Raw genomic sequence first — 12,831 nt, 5'->3', positions numbered from 1 at the left:
AGTGAGCAGAAAACTTATCATTAGCAGATTAGACAAGTTTAAGAATTTATCAATACTAAAATTTAAATAAGCTATCGTCAAAAAGACGATTAAGAAAGACATAATATTTCGAATAAGAGGAATTTCCAAGAATAGATGTGATATTTCATAAAAGAATATTCAAAAATTATGAAACAATACGAATGAACACTAAATACTTTTAAAATCATAATTATCCATCTAAATCCACACATGCAAAACTTCCTCAGTTGTCACACTAAAGCTACGAAAATTATAGCCCAGTAGCATGAGAATATGCATCAAATCACTATAAGTCAATCCGGGGACAGAATGTACCTAACACTACCATAGGTTGCTCAAAGATCACTTCATTTTTGCCAAAAATGCCACTTTAACACCGGTCAGTACATTCAATACCATATGGTAGGCTTAAACCTTCACTCCATAAGCGGACTTATGAGGATTTTTGACATTTAAAACACTTTTCTTTTTGCTTAAAATATCACTCATAATTTTCACTAGTATGGAAAGCAATATAAATGCTTAAACACTTTTACAAACTTTTCTCATATCAATTTCATGAAAGTAGAATACTCATGAATCTAAACGAATAGATAATTTATTTTTGTCAAATAGAACTCTTTAATAAATGCATTTGAACAGTAAATTTAAATTGATATATTTTTAATAATCTCATATACTAAAATAATATTTACCTTATAAAAGATAAATAGCTATCACAATTTAAATTTGTTAACAATTACTAATAATGAACATAATAACATGTCTAATCCATAATTTCTCTACACAAAAATAAATTATTATTTAAATAATATATAATAGAAAACAACTAATGAGAAGAAATCTATTCACCTCAAGAGATTTGATAACAATTTGGAGAACCGTACTCTAAGAACCTACTCTCGATCAAACCTATAATCATACAAGATGCATAAAAACTAAAGATTTCATACTCAAACTATTTTGGGTATAAAACTAATATTTTTAGTTTCTAGGGGGGTTTCTAAAATTTATTTCTATCCTTTTTAAATAGAACTTGGGCCTAACAGCAACTTTTCTAGTTTAGTGGGTCAAAAGAAAAATCTTTCCATTAAATAGATTTTATGTAGAAATATCCTTTCATAGGTTCTGGACTTAAAACAAATTCTCAAAACTCTAAGGGGCCTTGGATAAATTTTCCTTTATCTTCTTCCTTGGGTCTGATCATTTCTCTATTTAAACCCAACCAACCCAAAGTTGGTTTGGTGGCATGATAGCCATCACCGGTGAAGCCCTTGCCCACATGAAAGATCGGAGGTCGCCGGAATCAACACCGGTGGTCAGAAATGTATTTTTTTCATTCTACAACTATTCATAACTAATTAGTAAAGAAATAAAATTGAATCACTAACCTTTTGAAGCTTAATCCTACCTCTTCTTCTCTCCGTACTCTCTAGATCATTTTCTTTTTTTTGTTGCATGAAACTATGAGGGATTGATTTACTTAGGGTTTTCAAAGTCCCTTTGTATTCTATAACTCCTATCACATTTATTCCTATTTAACACATTAAATTACCCAATTGAAACATGAGTTAGAGCTAGAGTTACAAAACATTTGATTTTCTTTTTCATTTATCAAATAATTAAAAAAAACGGTTCTCTACATCCTCCACACCTTAAATAAAATTTCATCCTCGAAACGTTACGTACATTGGTTCTAAAAAAGTTGAGGATACTTCTGCCACATCTCATCTTCAAGTTCCCATGTTGTTTCTCTTGCAGAGTGGTTCTTCCATTGAACTTTCACATATCGAATAGCATGTCTCCTGAGCACTTGTTCCTTATGATCTACAATACATTCCGGGTGCTCCTCATATGTTAAGTCTTCCTTTAGCTCAATGAGTTCTAGTTCTATAACTTGATCTGGATCTCGAATAAATTTCCTCAACATAGATACATGAAACACATTGTGGACTCTGGCCAAAGAAGACGGTAAAGCAAGCCTATAGGCGACTTCACCAACACACTGAAGAATTTCAAACGGTCCCACAAATATTGGACTCAACTTTCCTCGGATTACAAATCTTTTCACACCTCTTCTAGGGGACACCTTTAAAAATACATGATCACCATTTTGAAATTCTAAGTCTTTATTTCTCTGATCAGCATAACTCTTCTGTCTACTTTGTGCATTTCGAATATGCTCTCTTACTAAGTAAATCTTGTCTATAGCTTGTTGCACTAACTCAGGTCTAAGAGGTTTTCTTTCTCCAACATCATCCCAATGTATAGGTGAACAATATTTCCTTTCATATAGAGCCTCATACGATGCCATCTTAATGCTTAACTGGTAACTATTGTTATATGCAAATTCTACCATTGGTAAATGCTCCTCTCATGATCCTTTCAAATCAAGGATACAACATCTTGACATATCCTTGAGAGTTTGAATTGTTCTCTCTGATTGGCCATCCATTTGTGGATGATAAGCTAAGCTAAAATAGAGTTTACTCTGAAGAACTTTGTGCACACCTTTCTAATACTCCGATACGAATCTAGGATCTTTATCAGAGACTATCTCCACTGAAACACCATGAAGCCTAACTACTTCAGCAATGTACAACTTCGCAAGCTTTTCCAATGAGAACTTCATATTGATTGGCAAGAAGTGAACTGACTTAGTCATACGGTCCACTATGACCCATATAACATTGTTACCTCTTGCAGATCTTGGCAACCCTGTAATAAAATCCATTGTAATTTTCTCCCACTTCCACATTGGTATGTCAAGATTTTGAGTTAATCCGGCTGGTCTCTGATGCTTTGTTTTCACTTGCTGACATATTTTACACTCTGAAATATATTTGCTAATACCTCTCTTTATATTATTCTACTAGTATATCTCTTTCAAATCTTTGTACATTTTGGTTCTACCAGGATGCATTGTATATCCAGAACGATGAGCCTCCATCAAAATCTTCTTCTTCAATTATGAATTATTCGGAACACAGAGTCTATTTCTAAACATAAGGGATCTGTCATCATGTATTACAAAATCTGGTTGTTTACCATCTTCCACTCCTTTTCGGATGACTTTCAAATCCAAGTCATCTTTTTAGGTGATCTTAATCTCATCAACCAGAGCAGGCTGTACCTGGATGTTATTCAATTCGACCGATGGTTGTTGACATCGAATCTCAATTCTCAACCGATCCAAATCTTCTAATATATGTCTTTTTCGAGTAATAAGACAAGCTATCTTACTCTTTCGACTAAGGGCGTCAGCAACTACGTTTGCTTTCCCTGGGTGATAATTAATACTAACATCATAATCTTTAAGTAGCTCTAACCATCTCCTTTGCCTCATGTTCAACTCTTTTTGAGTAAAAATATATTTTAAACTCTTGTGATCAGTATAAATTTTACAATACACTCCATAAAGATAATGTCTCCAAATTTTTAAGATAAAAATAACAGTCGTCAACTCTAAATTATGTATTGAATAATTTTGCTCATAATGTTTCAATTGTCGAGAACCATAAGCTACCACTTTTCCATTTTACATGAGCACACATCCCAAACTTTTATGAGAGGCATCACTATACAAAGTAAAATCTTCTCCTACAATTGGTATATTGAGAATTGGTGAAGATACTAGTTTGTTCTTTAACTCTTGAAAACTCATTACACATCCTTCAGACCAAACAAATTTGATTCCCTTTTGAGTCAAATGGGTCAAAGGTGAGGTAATACGAGAAAATCCTTCTACAAACCTCCGATAATAACCCACTATGCCAAGAAAGCTGCGAATTTTATGAACATTTGTTGGTCTTTTTCAATTCACATCTGCTTTAATTTTTACTGCATCTAGTGATACTCCATCATTCGAAATAACATGTCCTAGAAAAGACACATTATCTAACCAAAACTCACACTTCTTAAATTTTGCATTGCGTTTTTTCCTTTCTCAAAACACTGAGCACACGCCGTGGATGTTCCTCATGCTCCTTCTGGTTCTTCGAATATATCAAGATATTATCTATAAATATCACCACAAAATGATCTAAGAAAGGCTTGAACACCCTATTCATGAGATCCATGAAAAATACAGGTGCATTCGTTAACCCAAATGGTAACACAAAAAATTCATAATGACTATAATGGGTACAAAATACAGTCTTTGGAATGTATTTAGCCTTAATCTTCAATTGATGATAGCCCGATTGCAGGTCGATCTTGGAAAACATCTGAGCTCCTTACAATTGGTCGAACAGATCGTCAATTCTTGGTAAGAGATATTTATTCCATATAGTCACCTTATTGAGCTCTCGATAATCAATACATAATCACATGCTACCATCATTCTTCTTCACAAATAACAACGGCGCGCACTAAGGTGAAACACTGGGTCTAATAAACCCTTTATCCAGAAGTTCTTGCAACTACTCCTTAAGTTCTTTTAGTTCTACTGGATCCATTCTATAAAGGGCCTTTGAGATCGAACTTGTCTCTGGAACTAATTCAATAGAAATTCTATTTCCCTCTTGGGTGACATTCCGGGGAGATCTTTTGGAAAGACATCGAGAAATTCACGCACGATAGGAATTTGATCCAGACTAGCTTCTTTCTAGTTTAAGACCTGTACTGATGCTAGAAAACCAGTGCACCCGCTTCTCAACATGCGATGAGCTTGAAGGGCTGATATAATGCGCATAGGTTTTTGCACCTTCCTTCCCTCAAAGAAAAACTCTGATTGATCGGGAATTCTAAACACCACTCTTTTCTCTCGACATAGAATAAATACATAATTTCTAAATAACCTATCCATTCCTAGAATGATGTCATAATCATGCATATTAAGGATGATCAGTTCCGCTGGAAGCTCCATATCCACTATTTTTATCTTACATTTGCAATACTTATTAGATATTAGTATGCTATCTCCTGGAGTGTTAACAAATATTTCATGCTCTAGTGTACCACATGACAACCCTTACTTTCTAACAAATTGTGCAGCAATAAAAGAATGCAAAGCTCCAAAATCAAATAGAACTCGAGCAAAAGTAGAAAATATAGGTATAGTACCTGACACCACATCATTATTTATTAGAGCCTCTTGCTCGGTTAAAGAGTAAACTCGAGCCTTCATCTGAGGATGCTGATCACGTTGAGATGTATTATGACCTAGAGTTTCATTCAACTTAGGACAATCTGCAATCTTGTGATCCTTTTGGTCACACCTCAGACAAGAACTTGTAACTCTCCAGCAATTATTTATTTCATGATTAGACTTGTCACATATGATGCATCTCATCGACTTCTGGTTCATAGTCTGCTTTTCTTTTGAATCCATATTTTGTCTCTTGTTTTGCCAGTTTTTGTTATGACATCCATGTCCGTCCGATTTGAATCTCTTCTTCATATCATCATTCTTGCGATCATCAACCGAGAAAATTTCTTTTCGTTCCTTTCAATCACTAAAGCTTTCTTCAATACCGCTACATAAGTGGAGAGTTCAAATGAACTCATTTGAAACTTAATATTAGGTTGCAGACCCTCCTCAAAATGACATGCTCTATCTTCTTCAGTTGCAACAAACTGGGGTGCAAACTTGGATAGATAGGTAAATTCCTCCTCATACTCAGCCACAGTCTTATCATTTTTCTTCAGCTCACGGAATTCCTTCTCTTTCTGCTAGTGAACAGTCTTTGGAAAGTATTTCTTATAGAAAACTTTCTTAAATTCTTCCCAAAATACTTGGTCAGCACCATCTCCCAGAATCCTCTCCTGCATTTGCCACCAGCCATATGCACGTCCTTTTAAAATATATATTGCATAAGCCACATTTTCTCCATCATAACACTTCATATAAGTAAAGACTTTCTCCATTTCTGTGATCTAGTCTTCAGCTACCATAGGATCAATACTTCCTTCGAAGGTAGGCGATGTCAACCTATTAAAATCCGCCATACCACTTCGTAATCGAGAATGATCAATGTCTCGATATTCTTGTTGTTTGTTAAGTTGTTGCTGCTGATTTTACATCACAGAGGTTGTTTGCGGTGAAAATTGATGTTTCCATTGTTATCGAATCTATTACAACTTTAGTCGTTACAATAAATTCGAATAAAATAAAAAAAAGTTGATCTTTTTATAAGATCTCCTTACACAATGAAAATAAAAACTTTACAACTTTATCAAACAAACACAGAGATCATTTATCAGTCTTCTGTTTGCGTGGTATCTTTGCCTGTGTCGGGGTTTATCCGTGGACCACCGTCGATCAGATCTGATTGCTGAAAAATTGGGCAGAGCTTCGTCTATCTGCGAAGGGATCGAGAAACCGTAGCTCTTATCTCGGCGAAGCGAGATAATCACTCTTCTTAAGATTACCGCAACAGGATAATCCTACGGAATGGATCCGGGAAACTGTAGATCTGACGAATCTCTCTCTCTTGCGTTGAAGAACTCGATCCGATCTCTCCTCCTCCTCTCTGAAATCCATGCACCTTCAGTCTTTAATCCAGCAGGGCTTCGCCTAATCTCCAAAATTCCAGATCTGAAATAAATGAGGACCCGGGGCTGTATTTATAGGCTCCAGGGGGTTTCGGGCGGTTAAAACAGCCTAAAAAGCCATTTCTGCGTTGGAGACACCCCAGGGTGTCTCAAACTGGGCCGAGACACCTAGGCCGAGACACCCTTGGGTGTCTCGGCCTTGGCCGAGACACCCAAGGGTGTCTCGTCCGGGCCGAGACACCTCGGGTGCCCCAGTTCAGCCTGAGACGCTCCGTTATGCCTGTTTGATTGTTTCCGCCGTAAATTCTTCGTCCGAACTTGGATTTGAGTGATTCCAAGTGCGTTGGAAAGCTAACGAAGAGTTCTATAAGCTCCAATGATTATATCATCAGTTGAACAAATGAGACACGAAGGGTATTTTGCCATTTGTGAACGATACGAGGTTCCCGATCAGTTCGTATCTTTATCATTCCGAAGTTCCGTTGTTTCACGTAGTTCGTCGGTTTACTTTAAGCGTTCACCGACATCAATCAAGCTTTTGTGAACCAAATGGTGACGTTCATCGTCATTTCTTAACACTGAGCTGTTCGTGGAGACCTATAGGCAATTTTCGATGCCTACAGATACCCCCTCCAAAGCGTTCCAGACTCGTTTCTTTTGTAGAAGAGGCTGGAATACTTTGGATGTGATTGTTCTAGCCTTTAGTCGGCGTAAAGGACCTGTAGTTAGCTTCGATTCTTGACTCCTTCGATTTTCAGTCTACTCGACGCTTTGATGAATAGCTGAAATCCTTCCGGCGTTGCGTTTATCGTCTGGCCGTCGTCGAAGTCTCAAATCTAAAACTGATGAGTTGAGTTTGGCTCGTGTCGTCTAATTGACTTTGAACTGACTACCTCCGTTATGATATATTGATTCGCGTTGACTTTTTGATCGCAACGCGTTGACTGGCGTTGACCTAGGGTTACGCGTTGACCGACGTTGACCCTAGGGTTTCGAACGTCGTACGTTGACTTTTTTTTGGTCGCAACGTGTTGACTGGCATTAGCCTAGGGTTGCACGTTGACCGGCGTTGACCTTAGGGTTTTGAACCGTCGTACGTTGACTTTTGATCGCAACGCATTGACTAACGTTGACCTAGGGCTACGCATTGACCGGCGTCAACCTTAGGGTTTTGAACCGTCGTACGTTGACTTTTGATCGCAATGCATTGACTAACATTGACCTAGGGTTACGCGTTGACCGGCGTTGACCTAGGGTTACGGATTGCTCGGTGTTGACTTTGGGTTTCAGACCGCCCGACGTTGATATAGTTTATACTCGTACGTTAACTGGAGTATACACAGTTTAAGCTCTTAAGGTATTGGAGCACGGCGGTCCCAAGTGTCGGGACTGCCGGACTAACTGTTAAAGCTGATTCATCTGCATGTATAGATTTTATCCTGAAGTTGTTGGATGCTCAAGCCACGAGACCAACTAATGGAGCTGGTGCGTCAATGACTCGTATTTATAGAATTTTTAGCAAATCCCCAGCCATCAATGGGTTTGATGGGCCTTTACCGACTACCGTTTGAGTCGGGCTAGCATGCAGATTGTTTAAGTCCGTTCTGCATGTGACGTTAAGCTAAAAGAGTTAACCCTTTTAGTGCTACGATATTGAATACGTAGACTTCGTCTTTCTCCTGTGAAAAGACTAAACAGCGACGTGTATCAGACGTTGACTTAGGATTTTTGGCAAATCCTCAGCCCTCAACGGATTTGACGTGCTCTTACCGATTACCGAGACTTCGCCATTGTTACGGGAATAGGCTACCCGCTAAAGGAATGAACTCCCTTAGACTTGATGCTACGACTTCGAATACGTAGACTTCGCCATTGTTACGGGAACAGGCTACCCGGCAACGCGTGTTAGGCGCTGACTTATCCTTACTTAGGATTCAGGATAAAAGTCCCAGACTCGGATTCTGGTGTCTTCTTCAATCGGTAAAAGACTAAACCGACAACGCGTATTAGGCGTTGGCTTATCCCTGCTTAGGCTTCGGGATAAAATTCCCCGTGCGTGTGAAGCACAAATTTTGGCGTTATTAATAACAACCTGCCACAATATTGAATATGTGGGCTTTTGTCCTTTTTACAGTCAAAGACTAACCGGCAATGCGTGTTAGACATAGACTTTAGGATTTTTGGCAAACCCCCAGCCATCAACGGGTTTGACGTGCCTTTACCAATTACCGTTTGAATCGGGCTTACATGTGAATTATTAAAACCCGTTTCACATGTAACGTTGTGCTAAGAGAATTGCTTCTCTTAGACTTAATGCTATGATTTTGAATACATAGACTTCGCCATTTCTTATGGGAATATGGCATCCGGCAACGCGTATTAGGCGTTGACTCATCCCTACTTAGGATTCGGGATGAAAGTCCCCAGAATTGTACTCTGGTGTCATTTTCAATCGGTGAAAGACTAAACCGGCAACGCGTGTTAGGCGTAGGCTTATCTCTATTTAGGAGTTGAGATAAAATTCTCCGTGCATGGAATGTACGAATTTAAAGTTGGGAATCGTGTCTTTTCTCAGGGTAAAGACGGACTGGAAAATGGAAGAGGAAGAATTTTATATTCTTTCTCCCAGCACCGAAGAGAAAGAATTTTATATTCTATCTTTAGTTGGAAAGGAAACTCGAAGTGGGATCTCCACCCCCAGAATCCGAAAAGATAAAACTAGGAGTGGGATCTCCACTCCGAGAATCGGAAAGATTCAAGTAACCCTAGCTTTTATAGGATTGGTTGCTTGATCTAAGAAAAGAGTTCCTTATTTATTGAGGGAAATTCCGATTTAGACCCTAACTTTTATAGGTTTGGCTGAAAAAGGAAAAGATGGAAGTCTTTCGTTTATCGAAAGGGATAACTCAATCTTAGTCCTAACTATCTGCAGGTTTGACTAAGTGAAGCTGGAGACAATCCTAACTTTTATAGGTTTGATTGCTCAATTGAAAGTGGACCTCTCGTTCATGAAAGGAATCGAGAGGAGAATCTGGTTATGGCCCTAACTTTTATAGGGTTGACCAAGGAAGCAGTGAAAGTGGGAGGTTTGAGACGATCTTACCTTTTATAGGCTTGATCGTTCAATTTGAAAGTGGACCTCTCGTTCATGGAAGGAATCGAGAGGGGACTTTGGTTGTGCTCCTAACTATAGGAAGGTTTGACTAGGTAGACAGTGAGAGTGGGAGTACAAATCATAGTGGGGGTTTAGTGTTTATCACTTTGTTTGTAATTATCGGGTTATCCCTAAGAAAATTACATATAGCGTTCTTCTGGGAACTTCCCATTATATGAATCATCCACCCCCAGCTTCTTTCTTGGAACTGGGCCTGACTTTGTACTCCGTCACATGTCCGAGTTATCCTTAAGAATATTAGCGTAACATTCTCCAGGAACTTTCCATCAACGGTAGGAAACAGTTTAGACTCATATACCTATCGGAGTATAAGGGAGCAGTTTAACCTCATATACCGATTGGAGGATTGAGAAGCAATTTATACTCGTATACTCTTTGGAGTATTGCCGTTCTTATTTGGCTTATCCTAGCGTTATGACGCCGGCTTCAACCAATGTTTGGATGCTATTCTTTAAAGTAAAGCAAGCCTTGGTGGGATGAAGGATCCTCCTGTGGTACGCGCAGTACTTCGGATCTGCAGTATCGTCCGCTTCCTCCTGATTTGTGATGGGCGGCAGGTTGATCTTGTTGTTTTCAAGAAGGGTCTCGAAGATGGCTGGAACGTCTTCGTCCTTGAATGAGTACTCTTTTTGGAGCCTCGGATCCGAACTATTCTGCTGTCTTCGGGACTACTGTTGCGATGTCTGATTAACGTCAACAACTGTTGTAGGTGTCTTCCTTTTATTATGGGAAACGAGACCCGGATTCAGAGGGTTAGTCATCGGTTGGCATCTTTCAACCTTCCTTCTTCTAAGGAATCGTTCGGTCTGCTCTACGCGCGCCTTCAACTCTCTCCAGGTATTGAGCGGCTCTACTCCCATAACGTCCAAGATATTAATGGACAAGTTGTTATGACAAGTCTGCAAGACGAATTCCTCCGTGACGGGATCCTTGCAGTTCATTGCCTGATTGTGAAAGCGTTTGATGAAGGTTCGAAGAGTGTCCTGATCGACACTTCGGCGTCATCATCGAAGAAATGAGCGAGGAACATGCTTTCCAGGTCCTCCCAGCTATTGATGCTTCCGGGCTTGAGGCGGCGGTACCAATCGAAGGCGGGCCCGCGAAGGGTGCCAACAAATAATCGGACCATCAGAGGCTCGTTGCTAGAGATCACTCCCAAATAGGACTTGAAATAGATCAGGTGCTGAGTGGGGGAACCCTTCCCGTCGAACGGCGTGAAGTTGATCAGGTTGAACTTCGCCGGATACGGAATTGATTCCCATTCTTTCGGGTAAGGACATGGAATGCCGGTCTTCTTTACCTTTTGAGAAGACATTAAAGCATTAATTTTGCTCTCGAGATCATTCATCTTTTCGTCCTCATCTATATCATGTTTTGGACAATTTTCGAGAGGAATAATGCGGCCACCCCCAGTGTTATCATCGTTGGTGGGTCCACCCCCAGCGTTGTTATTTTTAATGGGACCACCCCCAGCGTTGTGTTCATCCACATCTGAATCGCTACCTGCTTGGTTAGCAGTGCTGCGACGGCTGGACTCACCTAGCTGATTTGACAAAGTTCGGATTTGTTGGTCGTGCATTTGTCTCATCTCCTGATTTGACAAAGTTCGGATTTGTTGGTCGTGCATTTGTCTCATCTCCTGCATAGCCATTTCCATTTCAATTTTGAATGCTTTTTTCTGCTTGGCTAGAGCATCCTCAATGATTTTGGTTATTTGCTCGGTGTTGACCATGAACACTTCCCGAGCTTGTCCTATGCTAGACGTTGTATCGTCAGAGGCAATTGCGGAATAAGAATCCGAGAGTTCGTCATCGGGCTTCTAGCTGAAGCTGAGCTATTCCCGAATTGACTCTGCTTCCTGGAGAGAAATTAGGGTCGGAATCACTTGAAATAATTGGAGATTTTCCCTTGTTGACCATGTTGATGGTAACTTCTGGGAATTCATCATCTCGAGCAACCGATCCTCTTTGGTGGAAACGCCTTGATTTGGGCTTCGTCGTTCCATCGGAGATTCTCTCGAATACCGAGACCCTCTGCGGAGCGGTCTTGGGGCAGCTACACGTTGATAATACTGCCCTGATAATTTTTATATACGGACAGTGAGAGTCCGCTTTTCGGGTACTTCTCTTTCGAAATTTATTCGTACCCCCAGCCTGATAGTACAACTCATCGACGTTGCGGTCGGAGTAACCTATCGGCTGCTTACATGGATTCTCAGGTATAACGCGTTCGTCTGTCTGACGCGTTTTCCTCTGAGTAAACATTACATTGTTGGAATCTGCAGGAGTCACACTTTTGGAATCACACCCTTATGAGGGTGAAACCTTAACGGGCTCCTGGTTTTCTACACGTACCTCCAAGCGGGCTGTTGTAGAAATTAATTTGTTAGGAGGTCCCGTACGACCCCCAGTCCGGATGTCTGCTCGAAGCTCCTTTAACGGTCTCTAACTTTTCTTAACAAGCGCTTTTCCTCGATTCTCGGGTAGGGCATCGGCACGATCCTTCAATGGGATTCTAGATTTGGAGAGACCCACGCTGTCATAGGGCTTCACCGGAAGTGCGGGAGCAATAGGAGCGGGATCTGGAGTTGACAAAGGCCGGAAGGCAGCTTCGGATGCTTTTGCCTTAGGCGCTGATTTAGCTTTTGGCGCCCAAACTTGTTTGGATCTCGGCGATCTTTTAACTGCCTCTTCCTTTTGCATTTTCCGTGCTTTTCGCACAAGAGTCCGTACATGCGCAAGCAAGGCGCGACGCTTCTGGATTCGCTCCTCGAGAGTAGAGCGGGTTCTTTGGACACGAACTCATTCGTTAATTGGAGATCGAGAGGAGGATTCCGATGCTGGTCGTGGTGACAGATTAGCCACTTGGCGCTTTCTGAGCTCCAGATCTGCTTGGTAATGGAGTCCATCCATCTGATCCAAAGCCTTGGCGAATTGGCGTGCGAGGCGTTGTCGTTTCCTTTGACGTGCTCTCTTTGATAGAGTTGGCGCGCCTTTAGAAGTCGACTCCTTAATCGTGAAGGAGTTTAGATCTACAGATCTGGTCTCATTGGATGCCGGTGGACCGTTGCAAGGTACGACTGTAGCATTGGCTACGGGGAGATCGATTTCTTGGATCTTCAGATCTGGAGACCGACGGAT

The 12,831-nt window shown here is 40.5% G+C and overlaps 1 protein-coding gene across 1 annotated transcript; it reads right to left on the bottom strand.

The window, feature by feature from the left end:
• LOC109834689 lies at positions 5,419-5,889 on the bottom strand. The gene is made up of 2 exons (XM_020402718.1): positions 5,758-5,889; positions 5,419-5,691 (listed from the first exon to the last, which is right to left on the bottom strand). Exons 1-2 carry the CDS (start codon positions 5,887-5,889, stop codon positions 5,419-5,421), a joined length of 405 nt encoding a protein of 134 aa, XP_020258307.1.

The sequence above is a fragment of the Asparagus officinalis genome, chromosome 3 (genome assembly GCF_001876935.1).
Source record: "Asparagus officinalis chromosome 3, Aspof.V1, whole genome shotgun sequence".
NCBI lineage: Eukaryota > Viridiplantae > Streptophyta > Magnoliopsida > Asparagales > Asparagaceae > Asparagus > Asparagus officinalis.
This window is presented reverse-complemented; position numbering and strand designations above follow the sequence as displayed.